Here is a 20,905-nt window from a genome sequence, read left to right as displayed (position 1 = left end):
ACATTCTAACATTTAGTGATATACGCAAAAGCAATTACAAATATACAAAGTTAATAATGGTTTGTGCATAAAATATCAAATTAAATGTGCTTTTAACTTAAGGAACACATAAGCGAAACAATCCCGCAAAAGCTTGTTAATTAAAACAATATAAGGAATTTGTGATAATTTGTTTTTTAAATTAAATTTTATATGGAACTTGTTAATTTGAAATGGGCGAGAAAAATTGCCTGAGATTCAAAATAATATTAGGAATTAAAAAAATTAAACAAAAAATTGTAATATATGTAATTAAAATGTAACTTTGTTTTAAAATCACAATAAATATTTTATATTCTCAATGTGTATTACTAATATTTAAAGCATTTACTTTGTGGTTAATCATTTTTTTTTATTTTTTTTTTCAAAAATGTTAATTTTATTAGTATATAACCACTCACCGTGAGTGGTTTTATACAAATATTATTTACATTTTTGTAGTAAAAAAATTGTAAATATTTTATTATAACTGCTTTCTTATCAAGACTGATTAATACTTAAATCAGTCTTGATAAAGAAGTGGTATAATTAAGTGGTAAATATAATTAAGTTATAATAAAATACTCATTGTGATTTTAAAACAAAGTTACATTTTAATTATAAAATGGAAAATCACAAAGTTAGTGCTTCAAATATAAATTATACAAAATGTAACTTAATGCATCAGAGATTTGGATACATATTTCTGAATACATAAAAATTTATCTGAAATGTAAATGTTTTCATTCACAAGACATTTATTTATGGTCAAATTAGTTATCCACCCTACTTTTATATAATCGACAATCCAATTGACACCGCATAGTCCCAATGCAGTACCCTATGCACCACTTGGGTGCAGCTACAGGCCAGAAAGAAGAATTTTATGTTCAAAATATTGTGTTTAATGATTTTTAAGAAATTTTTGATTATCGAAAGATTTTTTTTTCATTGAACATACCACATTATATTAACATATATAGTATACCCATGTATAGGTTAAACATTGAAAGTATTTTTTGTTTATCTATGTTTCAAATATATATGCCGCGGAGTGATGACAAATCAAATATAAATACATAAATTACAGTAAATCATTGTTTTAATTAACAAGCTTTTACTGTCAATAATAAATAAATAAAAACATTACATTTTTTCCTGCCTTAGTAATTGGTCTGTTATCAAGTTTTAGCTATATAGTAGCAATATACGAGTATCAATAGTTGAGTGCCAAATTTATTGCTAATATTTTGAGAAAAATACAATGTGAAATAACTATCCAATTACTCATGTTTTTTTCCAGATTTATAAATATTCAGTGAGAATTTATCTACCCTTATAACAAAGTGGGCACAGCTTTATTTTCAGTACGGTCAAGCAAACCCCGTGGAAAGTGTGGCCACATGAAAAAACCCAAAGTCCTCCATCGGCTATAAGTACTCTAGATTCAAGCGGAAGGCAACAGTGATGACAGTTTTTATTAGGACAAATGTCTCCTAAATAATCCAAAGTTTGTTCCAAGTTCATCCCGACTTCGTAAGTCGAGAGTTTCCTCACTTGGGTGGAAGTACTAGGAACGGAGAGGTTTTGCAGCAGGTCTGGTTGGTTGAAAATCTCACTTTCGCCGCTCAGTTCGAGGTCACATTCCGGCGGAGCACTCGGGGTCACTTTGAGGCCCCAGTGAGGCGATTTCGAGGCCACAACGAGCGGTAGGGCCGTGTGGACTAGCTCGCTGTGAAGACAGCTCTTGAGGTGCTTTGTGAGCTGAAAAATAGTATTTCATCATGTATCCCTTGCATTAATAGGGTTTATATTATATTATTTTTTGTAACTGCAGACAGTTGGTATAATTCCATATTGAATTGTTGGGTAAATAGTACTCGAGTGTTTGATAATGTCTTAATAAGACGAAACATGTCACATATTAACATATACATAAATAAATGTAGAATTCAATCCAATAAACCTTGTTTCAATTTGGATATATTTATAAAACAACATTTTATACCATATTATTTGGAGAAAAAAAATAACTTTGTTTTTTTATCCATTTACTTTTATTAATATATACCAACTAGTTTCGGCAACAACCTGTTGCCCTCTTCAGGGTTTGTTTTATAACTTTTTGTTTGTTTTATAAGTTATGGAACAAATTCTGAAGAGGGCAGGCAACAGATTGTTGCGGAAACTAGTATCGAAACGATATAAAAAACAAAGTAATTTTACTCCTCCAAATAATGTATTACAATGATCCACAAAGTTAGTGCTTTAAATATTCACAATCTGTATAGGGTTTTTCATATTCCGTACCAATATATTTTAAGGATATATATATGAGGATTGGGCTGTTCAATGTATGATGAGCTGAAGCGGGTTTTGCATCATAGCAGGAATGGCAAAGGAGGTGTAATTTGTTGCTGCAGACCAATCCACAGGATTGAGACCACAGATGAAGATATTTAAAAAAAGGAATACATCAAGTGATGAGACAAAAATTGGTATTTTCCTACATTTTTGTATTGTATCGGCAGTTTAGAAAAAATACAGGAGTTGCCAACTGCTAAATTTGAATTATTACAATTCAGAAACACTTGATAATTTTTTTAATAAAGAGGAATTCCGAAAGTCCAAACCTCAGAATACCGAAATCCCGGGAAATCCGAATAAGTTTTTGGAGAAAACAAAATTTTGTTTGAAAATGATTGAAAAGTTAATAAAGTACATAGTACTGTACCTGGACTGCAGCTCAAGTACTGCGATATTACATTGAAATTTAAAAATCTGAATTCAAAACTCCAAACTTTCTCAAATCCGAACAAACCACAGCTCTAATTACTTCGGATTTCTGAAGTTGCACTGTGATTCGTATTTTCAAATTACTTAGTAAACAAAACATTTAATTAGACCACAATTTACAACCAAAGGTCAATTTATTTTGGTATCTCGAAAAGGGTAAATTTTTAAAATTGTTCTTAAGATAATAATGAAAAGACTTTACTGATTTGACAGTCACTTTGTAATAATATCTTTTATTTCAATACCCTCTATTTATTAAAATCTATTGTTACTCATGTTTCAATACATTCCGTATCATAATCAAACACAGTGTTATCAAATACGGTGTGTGATAATGATGCCGAATGCGTCAAAACAAGCGTCAAAATAGATTTTAAGACAGTGGTATTGAAAAATTAAATTTATACTAAAAATCTAAATATTTTTTTTTTTTTTACATTTCATCAAAGATGAAGAAGAATATGGAAGTCTGGGCATTTACGGGGCTGACGACCGTCGTAGGCTGGTTTAAGTGATCACTTTACACACGTGTAACATTCACCAATTCTACCACACTACTCAAATTCTTGGAAGTTATATGTAGTATATATGAACCAATTTTGAAACATTGTTCTTGAATCACTAGAACTTCACTAGAGACGGTGAGATGAAAAGAAGCTTTTTATTGAGGAGAAACTCTTTTATTAGTATTTGGACATACTCAAAATGTCGTAAAAATCTAATGACTTTAGCAGTGAATTTAAATCCATTGTAACATTTTTTTAAAATTAATGGTTTACTTAGTAAATACCACTATTTTTTTTTAAGGCTAAATATCTAAATATCAGTGATAAATATCGGTTCTTATACATACCTCTGTTACTGCATCTTCAAAATTGTAAGCCTCATATATCGTGTCTACGAGTTTGGCAACTATTGTACTGTCATACTTTTCAAAAAGCTTCGCAAAAATGCAAGTATGGTAGAACTTGATGGTCAGTTCTCCGACAGGTATCAAGTTGGCCCAGGATTGCAGAATCTGAGGTGCGTTTTTACACCCGACGGATTTGATTATGAGGGAACCGATGGCGTCCCAGCTTAGCATGTTGTTTTCGTGGATTTTCTTATCGGGGTATTGAAATTTGCGCCCGCAGTTGAGGCATTCGTTATTTCTTAATGCGCTAAGGAGCTTTATAGCTCGCTCCCACGTTGTCACCGTGAACTTGGGAAGGTAGGAATATATGAGGTCTTCGTCTAGTATCTGAAGGATCAAGAGCAATATATTCAGTAAGTCTTCATTTCTACGTAAGAATAATATCTTCCTCCACATGTAAGGCACTTTTTTACAAATGTCGTAGCATTGCTCGGATTGGGCGCACTTCCAGCGCTTCTCTATAAAAATGTCGATCAACTTTGAAAAAAGCGGCGTCTGACTAGAGTGAGAGTTGGGGATCGGGTATCCGCATTCGCAGCTCGGATAGCGATCCATATTCGAGTTTATATTTATAAATGCCTGTAGAAAATACGAACAAATGTCTTCGTTCTCGATCACAGAGTTTATTGTTTCGTCTACGTCGGGGGTTTTACTGACGTATTGCAGAAACACCTTACCGCAGTGGTAGGCCGAGTATTCCGGAGAGTCTCCCGAGGCGATCATGAACGCTTCCACGTCCTTTACAATAGCGTAAATATATTTAATATCACAGGTAATATCGGATAGCAGAGAATAAACAGTTTCGCTGTAATCCATTTTGTTAATATCGCTCAGTTTGACATGGTGATAGAGACTTTTAGTTATCTTCTCCACTTTTGGAGACGATTCTCTTTCCGAAGAATTATTCGAATGAGTGCGCTTTTTAACGATGATGTCATCCGAATCGTGCTGAGCATTTCTCGAGTTCTCTAGAGTAATATCGGGTTCCTCTCGCCCGTTGGATCTGACGTCGAGGGGTTCGTTAATAGTACTCTCTCCGCCTAACTTCTTCATCTTATCTTCTAAGTGATCCCAAGTTTTCTTCAGGCTTTTCGTTCCCAAACTGAGTTTGTCCGAAACGGAGTTACCGAATCCTTTAATAGCTTGAAGGGCGTCCGGCGAAATTTGAAAGAGCATAGAGTCGGTGTCTTCGGAACTCGTTTTGCTGTGAGAATCGGATTCCTCAAAAATATCTTCGTCCTGCGACGCCGCTTTGGCTAGATAACTATTATCCACGACGAAAATACCGGATTTTAACTTCTGACCGCTACTTTTTTTAATTTTGCCAATCTCCTCTAAAAACGGATTAATTTTGTCACACAAATCGTGCTCCGAAATATCGTTTAATTTCTCACCCAGCCCGGAAAGCATGTAGATCTTTTTATGCCTGGCAATTGTGTTCATCAGGGAACTGAGATGCGACGAGCAGACTTGTGCGCAAAGCTTATACTTTTGATTAACAAAACATTTGAGTAGAAATTTTTCCACAGAACAAAAGTTTAACGAAACCATGTTACCGTTTCCCATCCAGAGATATATCAGTCCGTCGATTATTTTACCGTCAACAATGTCAGAATACTTATCGCTCCATAACACAACTGACGGATGTTTCGGATCGAAGATATAGATGCCATCTTTAGTGTGTGTAAAAATAAATTTGTGTAGCAACATGAATATTTTGCAAAAGTTTAAAGATTGTGCGGGGTAAGTATCAGTAGCTGTTACTTCATGATCGAAGGTTTGCGTTTCGTAATCATTATTTGTCACGATTCTCGAAGGCGCAGTAGCTAGGAGTTGTTTAAATTGATGCGTGCAAATAACCGTTCCGTCGATTTGAACTTCCCAAAATCTGGACCCGGGACGCGATGAAAAAACTTTGATATGGTTGAGATTATCGCAGTTCTCGATGGCCACTCCGTCCTCGACGACGTGGAAAGCCTTTTCCTTTCTTTGAGGGTTGTCCGGTATTTCCATCGTAGGGATTTCATCCTTGCACGTGTAAAAGAAGCAGCCTCCAAACAGTCCATCCCGCAACTTCTGCCCGATCTGTCGGTATTGTTCTCTTATCGTATCGCAGATGAAACATCTCGTCAACGTAGAGACGAGAAGCATGTTTTCTTTGATGTCGAATTGAACAATTCTGGAGTCGAGATGCATGAGGGAGAAAGCTGATGATTGAAATACATTTTTTGTCTGTAAAACCGGAGAAAACAAATGTTACAAAAATACTATACAACCATATACATATCGCTCACTCCTTTCAACAACGTCATATATCAACAAAAAAAAATTCAGGAGATCGTTTTTAAAGTTTAAAAATATAAAGAAATGTATTAAAAATAAATATCAAGCTACTTATTCAACTTTTTACCAGATCTTTTTAGGTAAAACCTGAATGTTTTTTCTCCATTTGAAAAATATTTATTATTTTTAAAAATATAATTAAACAATGCCTTTTTTCAAAATGCAAAAACAACACTCTATACCCTGTAGCGGGTAAATATTAAGTTAAAAATATACCGCTTTTGCTGGGATATAGTATATTTTTTGGGCATTCCGAAAACATGCATGACTGAAAATTTACAATTTTTTTATTTATGACGTTGTTGAAAGGAGTGAGCGATATGTAGGAATCGCTGTGATATTGACTATCTACAAGTTGCACAACCAATACAACCGTGGCTAGCACACACGCCTGTGACACTACACAGATGTGTCTGCTTTGCGACTATCACATATAGATGAATAATTTGTCCATATTTATGTGACATATGTATGTATTGTTTATAACTTATTTTGTGTGCTACATTTCACATCATGTTTAATTATCAATTTACTTTTTTAACATTTATAGTTAAATTTACACTTTGTACTAAAAAGGCAGTAGAAAGACATCAGCAAACAAATCTTAAACTTTGTCTAAAACATAAATTTAAAAAAATTATGTTTTTCTTGTTAATTATTTTGAAATACCATAGTACGGGGCTGAAAGCATAAAAAGACTAATTGAACTTTGATGTGTTACTTGAGCCCAGCACAAAAAAGATATTTAAATCTGTATTTGATCTACAATAATGAACGTATCGTGACAAAAAGTGTCACCTGTCAGGGAAACAATGAATCATGTCGATACATTCATTATTGTAGACCAAATACAGATCTAAATATTTTTTTGTACTGGGTTCAAGTAACACATCAAAGTTCCAGTAGCGCCATTCTATGGTAATAATAATAATAATAAAACCCTTATCCGCACCCCAATGATGTATAGGGCACTGCGTCATATAAATGCAGTGTTATCTTGATCGTTTACACATGAAGGAAAGGTGATCAGCCCTCCGCTTCAGGTACCAGTCCAGGGTAATAATATTGAATAAATATTACAGTGAAAAAATCACTTACATTTTTTTTACCCCCCTTGGGAATCGAACCCGGGTCCTCCAGAACGGTAGCCGAGCGTGCTGACCATTACACTACGGAGGCGGACATTCTATGGTACTTTAAAGAATCGTAAATACTGTGCTCCCTCTGTATCCATTAAATAACTATTTGCAGCTTTGCATATATGATATTATCATTCAATTACAAGGGACGACTGAATACGCGTAAAAAGTAGATTGATGGCTTACAATGTACTTAGACAGATGCAGCACCGACACAGTCCCCGCGTCGTCCCCGATGTAGAGTTCCGAGCTGGACTTGTTCCAGACAAGGGCGGTGACCTCGTTGCCCTGGTGCTCCTTGGAGCTCTGGAGGAGGGGCGAGCGGACGTAGGAGCCGCTGCCCGCGTCGCCGCAGTCGCAGACGCAAACGGTCCCCTTGCACGTCGCAAAACCAACTTGCTTCTCGTCGGGGGATATCTTGATGTGAGTGATGGCCCCTTCCTGGAATTTGTAAAGAAAAGATAAGTAAAATAACACTAAGGGCGCTTGTGCACAACACTGAATTTCACTGTCCGGCAGTCCGGTTAGCATGATAAAACAGATGATTGGCTTGGGTTGGCTTGTGCTTTTGGCTGTCTTTCTTCAGATGGATGTGCATGATCGGTGCATGATCACAGTGCACGCAAATTTGATCACACTAAACTGTCATAGTCATTATAATTATAATTTTTTTTTTTTGGCATCTCATCAAAGATGAAGAAGAATATGGAAGTCTGGGCATTTACGGGGCTAAGTATTTGGACACACTCAAAATGTTGTAAGTCATAGTCGCTTTTATTTTTTTTTAAACGGACTCCCGGACAGTGAAATTCAGTGCAGTGCACAAGCGCTCTAACAGTACATACAATAACATTTTGCTAATTTATATCATATCAATATCATCTCAAGTGCGCTGTAAGTATTTTAAACACTTGACCATGACAAGTTTTCCACTGTCTTCCTCTGCTATTACCACTACATTCCCCTTATATATTTGTTTTACAGTTCTTTCCCCACTCATTTTGCAAGAATCTGTCAGTTGATGCTGTCCATCAATATACACACGGGTCTGACAGACAGTAAAATGACCCGACTGCAATCAGTGATAAACACAGCACAAACTAATTATTAAATTTCTAAATTCAGTCACATCACCCCGGTACTTCGTAGAAGAAGCTGGGCATAAATTACAATAGGATATAAGTATAGTAATTTTATAACAAAGTCATTTTGAAAGTTCTAATACTTACTTTATTTGGAATAAGCTGTACAAATGAACAGGGATCCCGTGTGAATACATACAATCCGCCACTCGTAGCTCCAAATACTAGCAATCCTTTGGAAACGTCAAAACAGGTGTACTGAAAACATACAAAGCTACAAATATATGGAAATTACAGAATTAGAATGCAGACTTATGAATTCTTCATAGCAGTTGGAATTACTGCTCTTGGCAGAGTAATATCTGTATTGATTTTACAATAACTCCATGTTTTTAATACATTTATATTATCCACTGACACTTCGTGATGGAATTGCATTTTAATATATTATTACTGAAATCAGGCTGGAATCACCAGTCTGATGATGTCGGTAACGACGAAACCCGGTCGCTGGTCAAATAAAAATAAAGTGGAAAAGCTAAAAATATTGGTTTTAATCTAATAATATATAACTCTATGTAAAAGCATTCTGCGTCATATTTTATTTATTTGTTTCAGTTTTGCTTAGTAAATACCACTATACATAATTAACACTACTAAGTAAAATTTAAATTAAAAATGGATACATTTTACCACAAAGTGACTGCCAATTTTGTCTTCTTATGTTTGATGCTAAAATTAACATATTATTCGTGGAAAATGCTTAAAAGCGTTTTTTTACATACTGTTGGAAGACAGCGGAAGACGCTTATAAGCGTACTTTGTACTTACTTTTGGTAGAGCGCGAGAGACCTAAAAACATTGTACGGATGGGAATTGGGTTTGCAGTTACTTGTGATTAGTATACTTGTTACGGACATGCAGCCCTCCTAGTTAAGATTAAAAACTATCATGTCATTTGTATATCATGTATAAGAATTATAAGCTAAAGGCTGTTCCTTAAATAAAGGATTTGTTTGCCACGACGAAGGAACAGCCCTCGCGATAGGTATAGGGTCATAGAAATTAGTGTTATGTATTTGCTCTAATATGATTATGTATTTGCCATGTATTATGTATTTGCTCTCGATGTGGCCCGTACAGTGAGGGCGCACTGACTGAGCTCCGCTCGCCCGGAGGGGAAGGCGGGGAGCGGGGAGCGTGGTCACCCGCAGAAGGGGCCCGTTAGTGTGGAAAAGTACTGCGTAATGGTACATTTACCATTAGGTAGAAGTTTAAACCTCTAAGGCTAGGCGACCCTATTTGTCAAAATAAAATGTGTGCGGAAACCAAGTCGGTCTTTTATTTACTTGTCGTTACGCTCCTTCGCCTCAAGACTTCGCTCGATGGACTTCGCCTGACTCGCCGTCTCACTGCACCAACAACGGACTGTTGGAAAGCCCTTTTTAAGGCTAATGAGTACGTTTGAACCTGCTTTCCGTACCTCAGTCTGGTATCCATAAGCCCGATACTAAGTCGGAGGCCTTTTCAGGGCCAGTGGATATTGTTCGGTATTACTTGCTACCGACCGGACTGGGCTGCGGAGAGCGGCTTGCCACATATAACGGCAAAGCCGAGCTGCGGTAGACGCGACGGGCCCCGATCGGCAAACATCGGGTAACACGTCGGTTACAATACTGTGGGTCGGGCGGCAAACTATCTGAGTACAGTAAGGGTCGAGGTTGATGAAAAACTGTCCGACAACAATGTATCAAATGTTTATTTTTAAGTAGCAGGAGGCATATCTCCTGGCTCCGGAATATATGAGTTTGGACGGGGATCAGAACCGTTGAGGCGCTGTTTAGAGCTGCCCGAGACAAGGACAATTACTCTCAAGTGATAGTCGACATCGGGGGGACCTGCATGGTAAGTATAGAAGAAGAAGAAATGTTGACTATTTCTACATGCTTACAAAATCAATGCTATGTATACTTACCATGTATCGCTATATTTTCTATTTTTGGTTATATTTTTTAGTGAAATTGGCTTCAGCCGTAAATAAAGAAATAAATGTCCATTTACATTTGTTATTACATTAGATAGTTTATAATACTAAATAAATAATCATAATTATAACCCTGAATGATTTGTCAAGAAGGTTTTAGTGAAAAATATTGGATCAATAATATTTTATCACTAACTGGACTAAATAACCTATATCGTGGATTAATAAAAAAATTATAGGTAGGAAATTACTATCCATAAAATGTAATCAGCTTTGGTTAGATTTAAAATGCAATTATATTTTGATATTACGGAGATGCGTCGTTTTAGAATATTAAATATTTTACATTACCTAAAGATATAATGAAATACAACGTTAAAAAATCAATAAAAATTATTACAATCAATGAAACTATATTTGCAAATTGGTGAGAAATATCGGAGCTAAATGTATAATCGGTTTATGAAGCTTTCCGTGAGTAAACCGAAATATATGGCGTCAAAAGTGGGCTAGACTTTGGATTCATATTCGGGGTCTAAATCTTATATGACAAAAATTATGGAAAATACCTTAATTCGTTGGGTGCATTGTAGTGGATAACTAATTATTGATGTAACGTCGGGCCATTCCGATAAGAGATACGGTATTTGCCCGTCCATTTGGTCCATTGTTCTATTTTGGGATGATTTCAACACATTCGCGACGTTCTGTATTGACAATTCTTCATGACAGTTAGTCGGGTTGCCAGAAGGAAAAATATTTTTAACCAATACATGTATTTTATACGCACGGCTAGATTTTTGATTCAAAGAATTATTTTAAATTAATCTCTAATAACATCGCCATAAGGTTGTTTATATAATATCAAAATTAAAAATTAATCGGAAAATACCCTAACCAGTAGGTTCTTACTGCAGAAAGCAGGAGCTTGAATATTTACTTGTGATTTATCTTTTTCTTTCTCTCTCAACCTTCACCTTCATAAAGCTTTGAATATTTTGGTATTTCTCTGCTAAAATTTGGCATCGGAAAAATTCAGCGAATATTAACCCCGGCTTTTAAAATGAGGGTTTCTAACCTCGAAGCCCTGTACGACCGCTCGAGTCACTCCGCAAGCCGTGAATGAAGAATTTTATAAATTACTCACGTGTATTGTATTTCACATGATGGATGCAACCCGCGATTAATAACATAGATAGTTTAAAACAAATTAGTCTTTCTTCGGACAGCAAAATTTATTTATTTATGTCCATACGAATTTCTTATCAGATTTGTATCAATTGTCCTGCCTTTTGATAATGTAATGGTCATGATTATATTTTATTTACTGTTTCGGCATTCACTCAAGTGGTTAAAAACGAATGTTTTCTTTTAAATTTTATCATGATTATATAAATATGTCTATTTCGGTTTTTGTTATCAAAAATAATATTGATACTATAAATATGTTTTTGTTGCATTCATTCATCGCTCATGCTTAATACACATTTTGTTTATTTTGCTGATAATGCATACATTTCATATTTCTTTAAGTTCACCTTGACCTCAAGGGACTTGTTTACTACATAAGAGTACAAGTTTTAAAAGAGATTACGATTTAGATTTAAGAGTGTCCTGGATATTCTCGTTTCCTACAAATTAATATCATTATTATTATTTTCCCCAATAACAGTAATATCCTTTACCATGAACACATTACTTCCGTCATCCGTCAAATATATCCCATTCTGGACTAATCGCTTTGCCTTCATATGATTAAAGTCATGTGTTAAAACAGTATGATTTTTTGGAATATTTTTTTATTAGATATAAATATTTAATTCCCACCTTATTTTTTATTCTAAGTATGTTGAATTTGAATCCATAACATCTTGTACATTTTATATTGTATACCCACGCATAGGTTATGCATACGTGGGATTATTTGTGCAATGTAAACAAATCACTTAGTCATATTTTCTTGTTTTGTTTTTACCTTATGTTTTTTATATTTTCTCATTTGTTTATTTTAAATATGCTTCTTACCTTATGTTTTCTTAATAATTTCTTTTAAATATGCTTTTTGTGCCTATTTATTATCCCTGTTTATTGTTTTTATATTTTGCCATGTTTGAGTATTACTTTTGGTTATTTAAAAAAAATCTTTTTTGTTACTTTATTATTTGTGTTCCAGTCTTGTTAACCTTAATTCCCACGTCCCAAAATGAGAAATAGAAATTATTAACTAACTAATTAACTAACCATCACGCCGTTTCCCCGCATGGGTAGGCAGTGAGAATAGAGCCCAACACCACTCTGTCCTTGCAAACATTCTTCGCCTCTTCCACGTTCATGCATCTCCTCATACATACCCGCCGATTGTTACGACTCCTAACCTGACCAATTTCAAGTATTTGGCACACCTGATCGTGCCATTTTTTTCTCGGTCTTCCTCTGCTTGTTTTCCCATTAACATTCGCCTCATAAATTTGTTTTACCGTTCTTTCCTCACTCATTCGTTCTACACGTCCAAACCATCTCAACACACCAGAAATTACTCATCGGGAATATTATATGTATACTTATATGATTTATGTATGTAATGTGTTTTGAAATAAATAAATAAATTCAGTGCCCTATTCGTCATCTGGATGCGGAGAGGTGTCATAGGAGTACAATTTTGATTTCTGCGGTCCATTTCGAACCTTTGATTTAGTTGATTCTAGTATAGGTACATTTAGGGGATGTTTTATATACAAATTCATTGGTGAGTTGTCATTAAAAACAAGCAGAAGTGGACTTTAGAATTAAGAGAATCTTTTAGTCCACTATAGCTTATTTTGAAAAGATCTACCATGTATAACTGGGCCGTTGACATGTTAAATAAAACAACAAACTTTTTTATATTGATTATATTTCATTTTGGCACGATAGACAATAATGAGCCTTCAAATATTACAATTATTATAATAAATTCCTATTCTTAGACTAAACTTTATGCTACAACAATATCAGGTCAAAATAAATAGCAACAGAAATATTCTGACTATTTCTGGATATACAATCTACGTAATAACATTATGAAGTGGAAAGGTGAGGCAAGTATGAGGGTAGCGTGTACCCTCATGGATTACAAGCAATTACGATACTTTTCCTACTACAATTTTTAAAAATTAACAATAAAACAAAACAAAAGTAAACATAACTTCATTGGATAATACATAATGGTCCGTTCCATTATAAAAAAGAAAATACTAAATAGGTAGTAATAATTTATATGTAAGAAATTACGCACATTTTTCCATTTTCATATACAATAATATTTCCATTTTCATATGCAATATTAGTACAACAGTGTACATCATATTTTGGCATACAGATTTTTATAAAAAATCAAAAAAACACACCAATTATTAATATTATTTCTGTAGTGGTTAGCTGGAGGTCTCGGGTTCGATTACCAGGGAAGGGGGTGAAAATAAATATGTATTTTTTCATTCTATTATTTGCTTAAGCGGAAGACCCTATCTGAAGGTCCAATCTAACATAAAACTGTAATGTTAACGCATTTAAGTTTTCCCATCCAAGAATTGAACTGAAGACTTAATGAATGATAGTTTATCATTTACTCATTTAGCCACAGAAGCGAATTGGATGGTTTACGATGTTGTTGTACATATTTTTTAAGTGTTTACAGTATAATAAATTATACTGTAAACTCTAAAGTGAATATGGAAAAATGTGTTACATTCATATAATTTTCAAAAATTAACTGTTGATGTATAAAGTGTCTGCTTATTCGAAAGTCAGGGAAGAATAAAAGTGTAGTAATCTATTAAATGTAAGTTTATATATACAGATTATATTACTTTTCACAATGGAATTACTTTTCACAATCTCGCTGAAGATTCACATAACTCTTTTGTCGACAATTCCACATCTTAAAGACTATTTCTAAAAACTAGTTAAATAACTTGATATTACATCCTACATTTGAGATAATAATCGCACAAATACATCCACTTACATCTAAATACTCGAATAGCCTAGTAAAAAGGTAGTGTGTTTACAAAAAATAACAGTGAATAATGTATTTTGTTTATGTACATCAGCAAATTATGAGAAATAATTTATTAGTATTAAGATTACCGTAGAAAACATGTGATGAATACACAAAAGCGTCGAAATTCCCTAGAATTTGAAGAAAGCTCATTATTTAATACAATGATATTGCTCAAATATTTTCGAGTCAATCTTTAAAATAAATGTTTATTAATGATGAAATAAAATATTTTTGATACTGAATATTTTTAAATTGTTATTCTTATATAACAAACACCCAACTGTGTTCAATTATTAAAAAAAAATGAGTGCATATAAATTGAATTGAATTATTAGGTCATTTGGCGATCAAGAGCTTGTCTCATTAACCTATTAAACAATACTCAAATATGTATGTAAAGTACATATTGTTGAACTGGAAACATAATAAACATGGTGCATAGGGGTGCTGCATCATTTTGATGCAGGATTGTTTTTTTAAATTACGCGACGAGGTGATCAAGGTGATCAGTCCTGCCTTCAGGGTGATTAGAGTGAAACATCACTATATATTTAGACCCCCCTGAGAATCGAATACGGGATCTCCAGCTTAACGCGCTAACCAATATGTCACGAATGCGCAAAGTATGCACAGTTGTGTAGTTTTTACATACGAATAACAATTCATAAAAAGTTCATTATCAAAGAAATTTTTATTTTTTATAAATTATTTTAATTCATAACAAATTGATGTAATGAAATAAATACCTTTAATTTTTCATTTAGCAAAAAAAATAATGTGTAAGACATTGTGTTATATTGAGAACATTGTGTTATATCGCGCACTCCTTTCAAGAACGTCATAAATCAAAATACTTGATTTTTCAGGAGAACGTTTTTAAAGTTCAAAAATATAATACAATGTTTTAAAAATAAATATCAAGCCACTTTTTGAACTTTTTACTGTGCAACAGATCTTTTTAGGTAAAACCTGAAGGTTTTTTCTCCATTTGAAAAATATTTAGTATATTTAAAAAAAATAACTTAACAATACATTTTATTCAAAATGCAAAAACAAAACTTTCTGCCCTGTAGCGGGTAAATATTAAGTTTAAAATATGCCTCTTTTGCTGGGATATAGTACATTTTCTGGGCATTCCGAAAACACGCACAACTGAAAATTGACGATTTTCGATTTATGACGTTCTTGAAAGGAGTGAGCGATATGTGTTATTTTGAGAAATACATAAAATCTTCAACATAGAAAGCAAACAAGTTTTACACGATTTTTTAAATTGATAGAAAAAAAAGAAAAGTGTAATTTTAGCAAGAATATTTGGTGAGTACGGGCCTTAGACAATATCATGCTAAATTAATAAGTCATAAAAACTGGCAAGTGATCACATTTTGGAAAAGTTTCCTATAATATTATGTTATTTTATACATAATTTCTCACTTGTGTTATGGCAACATTACGTTTGATGGCTGCCATACAAGAAATCACACTGGCAATACTTTCGATAGCAAAATCTACTTACTTAGCGACAGACTTATCTGCGGAGGTGGTAATAATAAATAACTTATTTTATGCATTTTAGAGGTACAGGCGCTGTCATCAGAGTTGACCTGAAAACACACAATAAAGTGTTGGTCCTGTTTAACCATATAGGCCTAAAACTACAGGTAGGTGAAGTCCCTACACATACAAGTATTGTGTAGGGACTTCACTTTTTATGCTTTATCTTCTTGAATCTAATATTTTGATTTTTCAGCATGCTATCATTTCTGTTGATATATCAGCGCTTGTTGCCTCTGTGTTAGTACTATGATTGGGTCAACTCTGATGGAAACGTCTGTATAACCAGTGCACCACCACCAATATGCAGATAAGTGTGTTATATAAATTCGAGTAAACATATAAAATTGTCATCGTATAAATACATATTATTAACTCATTGAACGTTTTATTTTTTACAAGATACTGATTTTTTTTTAATTCTCATGAATTTTTATTCAAGAATTTATTGTAAACATCTAGTATAAATTCCTAACTATTAATCATACGATTTAAAAAAAGTAAATGAAAAAGCTCTATAAAAAGTCATATTCTCGACTTCTTATGGAGTGGAGTATTTTTATAAAAATAACGTGTTTTTTAAAATAGTTTTTAAGGAATTATTAATGTGAAAAAATGTTCTTTAGTTCATGGTTATGAAAAATAAGATTTTTTTTTTCAAATATTGTTTTAAGTGCCATAAATAATAATATGTGAGATTATCAACAATTATGAATGTGATCGCTGTACTTCAAATATGTCCAAATAATTAAACTACAAATACATTTATATTCGACCATTCTTTCTTATACGAAATTCGTTTTTATGAAGTTTGCTACACATTACACCTAACAACATACTAATCTATAAATAAATAACTTAACACAAAAATCCAAGTTGATGTGTTTATAATAATGTTTTAATATTTACAAAATATACTGCTTAAAATAATAATCGCAACGGTGCTTACTAAGGTACTAATATATATCGTAATGAAATGATTTTCAGCATTTACTGGCATCAAATAATACTTAAAAATATTTTATTTACAGAAATAATGGCCTTATTTTAAAGTCATCCTCGTTTATGAAAATTCTTGGGTATGTATACTATCTATGTACATATTACATAAGTAATATACTATTTCCACATTATTGTATTGTAGTATTTCACACATAGCAAAAACTGTTTATATAATATCTAATTGTTGTCCTGTTATGCCTATTTTAATTTACATAAGACAGAAAAATGCTTATAATTGTTTCGCTATGTACTTTTATTAATAAATGTGTTTTTTACGATCCTATTTGGTAGATATAAATTGCACGTTTTAAAGCAGATATAGATTTTAATCTAGTAGATAAACCTATAGTATATACTTATCATGGGATAGTAGAAATGATATATTCAACCCCTTCCCGGCAAATTATCGTATGAGATTGTAAAAAAATGATATCACACATGAAATTAAAGTCTTATAAAATACATTTAACATGCGTTGGAAGAGTTTTTCTTCATATATAATCTGAATGTCCTTTTTAGAAACCAAATAATAAATTATAACATTCGTGTTAACATTTAAAAAAGTGTCTTAAACTCCATAATCCCTAGAATTAATTTTTGAAACCTAAATATAAACGTTGACAACATTAAAGTTACGCTTTTAATGCTATGCAAAATATCCAAAACAACTTGAGATATTTAAAACAAAAAAAACATCACCTTTACAATTGGGTTTTGATGTATACGATAATTTGCCGGGAAACGGTAGATATATTTTGTTGATAACAAATATACAACATATCAACAGTGATATTAAAACGGAATTAATTTTATGATTTTTTTTCATGATGCATTCATAAGATGTGAGATGCTTTTTTGTTCGTCTTACAGTATTCAATTAAATTTTATTAAAAAATAATCATTATAAAACATTAGTAGTTAAAAACAAATGTATGGTCTATTTGGAATGTTTTTACAAAACGATATTATTCAAATTCGGTCGATAATTTGTTGAACAATTTTGCAAACTACTATTATAAATAAACTATTTAGATAGGCTATGTATATTTTCTCATATTCTATGGCACTACATGAATATTTATATTTTTTCAAACTAAATTATTACAATTATTTACGTGAGACCTTTAATACTCTATTCGCTGTCATAAAAAAATTGTAATTGTGTTTATTCTACTGTACAAAAAATATTTTATTAAGTATTTACAAAAGTTAGTGAATTTACCCCGGGAAAAATATATTAAAAACTCAACATCATAAAACAAATTATTTATATAAAGGTACTTTCAATATTTAAAACACACTCTAACTTAAATAACAAACAGAATCACAACCACTTATATTAAGAGTTATATAATGAGTATTCTTCGATGAGAATAAAAAAATATATTGTATAATATGGCGGCAAGCTACCTACTTATCTCGTGTAATCCGAAATGGAATTATACATTTTGCGAGTACTGTCCCTACGAGAGTTGAGAATTTACCACATCGAAATTAAATATTTGCATAAAAAAAAAACATTTTAACCGTTAGTAAGTACGGGAATACTATTTACAGAATTTTACAGAGTAGTCAAATTTACACGATAAAATTAAGTATCTAGATTTTAAGAATTATTATATACTGCTACCTGATCATACCCATAAGAGTCAAAACTATCGTAATTTCTAATAACATGTTTTTTTTAATAATAATTTTAATGATACAACTACCGTTTACATTGTATGCGCAGTATCTAAGTACAACACAATGCAAAGCGTACTACGGTTTGTAACCAATTAAAACAATAATTCAATGGCAATACTTGGATTAATATAATTTATAGACATCGATCATTTCGAAGGACTTAGCCTAACACCGAGAATCGAACAATTGGAAAAATAATAAATACGTCTACTTATTGCGAAGAATTTGTTGCTAATGGCGCTTCGTCGGGCGTAGGGAAGGTTTACCAGGGCTCCGGTCGAGGGGGCAGCTGGTGCCCGAAGGCCGCGAACGGTCCATAGGATCCGGGAAAGGGGAACCAGGGCTGGGGTCTCTCCCGGTAGGCCTCGGCTCAATCGTCCTCTCTTCCCGGACTCAAGTCGTACGCTGTGCCGTTCCCGGGCGAGAAGGCCATGGCGTCCGGAGGCGAGAGGCTATCGGTGGGGTAGTAGTAGGGCCGGTCGCTCGGCCCCGCACCGTTCATCATCCCGGGCGGAGAGGCTGATGGCCTCCCGGAGCCTGAAGTCCCCGGAGAAGTCAGCTCGTTCCCGGGAGATAGGAAGCCCAGCTCGGGAGCGCCGTCTCTACACCACAGCTGTCGCATCTCCTGCCTTCGAGTACGCATCAATGTTTTGTACTCCGATATCCTCATCTTCTTCCCATCGACGATACACGTCCGCTTCGGACGCGGTCTGTACCTGTAGTCGGGGTGCTTCTCCATGTGCAGTTTGGAAAGCCTCGACTGCTCCTCGTAGTAGGGCTGCTTCTCGGCGTTGGACATCGCCTTCCATCGGGCTCCTAGTATCTTGGATATGTTGGAGTTGTGCATGTCCGGACAAGCTTTGAGGATCTTCCGCCTCTCGTCCTTCGCCCAGACCATGAAGGCGTTCATGGGCCGCTTGATGTGGGGTTTGTTTTCGCCGTCGCGCTTTTGCTGTCGCACCATCTTTCCCTTGTCGGCGGCTTCGTCGTTAGTTTTGTACGCTGTGTCGGCTCCCCACACTGGAAAGAAAAATACACCTTTAACGAATGATCAAAATTTGATGTGTCATCAAAAATATATCTATTTGGATGTACAAATATTATTTTATTACATTTGAATAATTTGGCTTATTGCTTTCCTCTAACTGTTAATATCACAGTGCATATATTAAAATACATTCCTACTGTAATAATCAAATATATTTCACTAAACTGGGAATCCAATACTAATCACATTGCGTTCACGAAATTCTGTTGAAATATCACTGAATTGATCAAATGTTGCGCTTCACTAAACTATTTAGATCAAGGCTGATGATAGATGCTGTAACGTCATCTGCTCAGTACTCAGGAAAATATCGCAGAAGAAGGTATGATTAAATCGTCAAAAAAAATCATCAAGGTTACATGCAATCTTTGCTTTTTTTTAGTAGCTGTCCAGAGATGCTGGATCGCATCAATAACCACATTCTTCCAGGAACTGTGATTGTGCGATAAATCTCTCGCATTGCTGCGAACTATTACGGCTCGCTTTTTATTTTTGTAAATTGCCGCACTGAATGCACTGCTGATTTTCACCGCCTCAATTTAGTCTGATTCATCCGAATGTATTTATAGGTGGATAAGCAGAAAGCGGTGAGCTTCGGGCAGTAGGCGATAGGTATGGTTCTCGGCCAGTGAAACGTTTATAGGTCCAGTCGCACGACTGAGATTCGCATTTGATTTATAGAAGGGTCCGTTTGTTTACAGCCCGCTCCGACACTGGAGCGCTCATCTCGCATCAAAATAATATGAAATGCGGAAACGGGCCTTCAAAGCAGCGGAAAACGATGCGGCGGACGTATTTCGTAAATGAATATTACTAGCCGTTCGGTAATTTATTACGTCCTACACGCGCAACATCGAGATGAGCTATTATTAATGGCGGACACTGCCATTTTGTAATGCCATCGCTTCCAATATTGTGAGCGGAGCGATGAAGGCCTGAAATGGCCGCCAATTTGCGCAGGGTCGAAGGAAATCTAGACCATTTCTTAACCAAGACGTTCTACTCCCTTTTCAGGACAAGACGAATAAGACTAACAAATGAACTATGTGACAAATCTTGATTGATATAAGATATTGAATCCATTGTGTTGTATTGTACCATATGTATTGTATTGTTTTGAGGGATCAACCTTATCCATTTATTATTAACTAAACACATTCACTATAATTTTTTAAGAAATATAAACTAAATATGCTATAAATGCCTAAATAAAATCCTTGTCAAAGATAATTTTACTAGGCAACTATTAAATATTTTTTTTAAATAGACCCTTATGGAATATTGTTTCTTTTTGATTC

The 20,905-nt window shown here is 34.0% G+C and overlaps 2 protein-coding genes across 3 annotated transcripts in view; both read right to left on the bottom strand.

Moving 5' to 3' along the window:
* Positions 1-940: 940 nt before the first annotated feature.
* Positions 941-11,003, bottom strand: p (WD40 repeat domain-containing protein pink). The gene is made up of 5 exons (XM_088260534.1): positions 10,845-11,003; positions 8,439-8,549; positions 7,396-7,650; positions 3,668-5,959; positions 941-1,782 (listed from the first exon to the last, which is right to left on the bottom strand). The coding sequence occupies exons 1-5, from the start codon at positions 10,941-10,943 to the stop codon at positions 1,345-1,347; spliced, it is 3,195 nt and encodes a 1,064-aa protein (XP_088116660.1). The 5' UTR covers positions 10,944-11,003; the 3' UTR covers positions 941-1,344.
* A 2,157-nt stretch (positions 11,004-13,160) lies between these two features.
* The window catches only part of LOC148309159 (uncharacterized), a 466,414-nt gene continuing 458,669 nt past the window's right edge, over positions 13,161-20,905 (bottom strand). For both annotated transcript variants that reach the window (XM_088260540.1, XM_088260541.1), the window contains one exon: positions 13,161-19,579. In XM_088260540.1, the coding sequence (XP_088116666.1) occupies positions 18,930-19,579 (650 nt within the window). In that variant the 3' untranslated portion in view covers positions 13,161-18,929. The remainder of the gene's footprint in view (positions 19,580-20,905) is intronic.

Source organism: Brachycentrus maculatus, unplaced genomic scaffold (genome assembly GCF_059751285.1).
Source record: "Brachycentrus maculatus isolate JH-2025_06_01 unplaced genomic scaffold, ASM5975128v1 h1tg000138l, whole genome shotgun sequence".
NCBI classification, from domain to species: Eukaryota; Metazoa; Arthropoda; class Insecta; order Trichoptera; family Brachycentridae; genus Brachycentrus; species Brachycentrus maculatus.
This window is presented reverse-complemented; position numbering and strand designations above follow the sequence as displayed.

Excerpts from the sequence above, each read along its gene's own strand:
- p (XM_088260534.1), bottom strand. The coding sequence starts at position 10,943 with ATGGACCAAATGGACGGGCAAATACCGTATCTCTTATCGGAATGGCCC. Across the intron at positions 7,651-8,438 it reads TACAGCTTATTCCAAATAAA|GAAGGGGCCATCACTCACAT; the intron begins GTAAGTATTAGA and ends TACAAATTCCAG. Across the intron at positions 1,783-3,667 it reads TTGAAGATGCAGTAACAGAG|CTCACAAAGCACCTCAAGAG; the intron begins GTATGTATAAGA and ends ACTATTTTTCAG.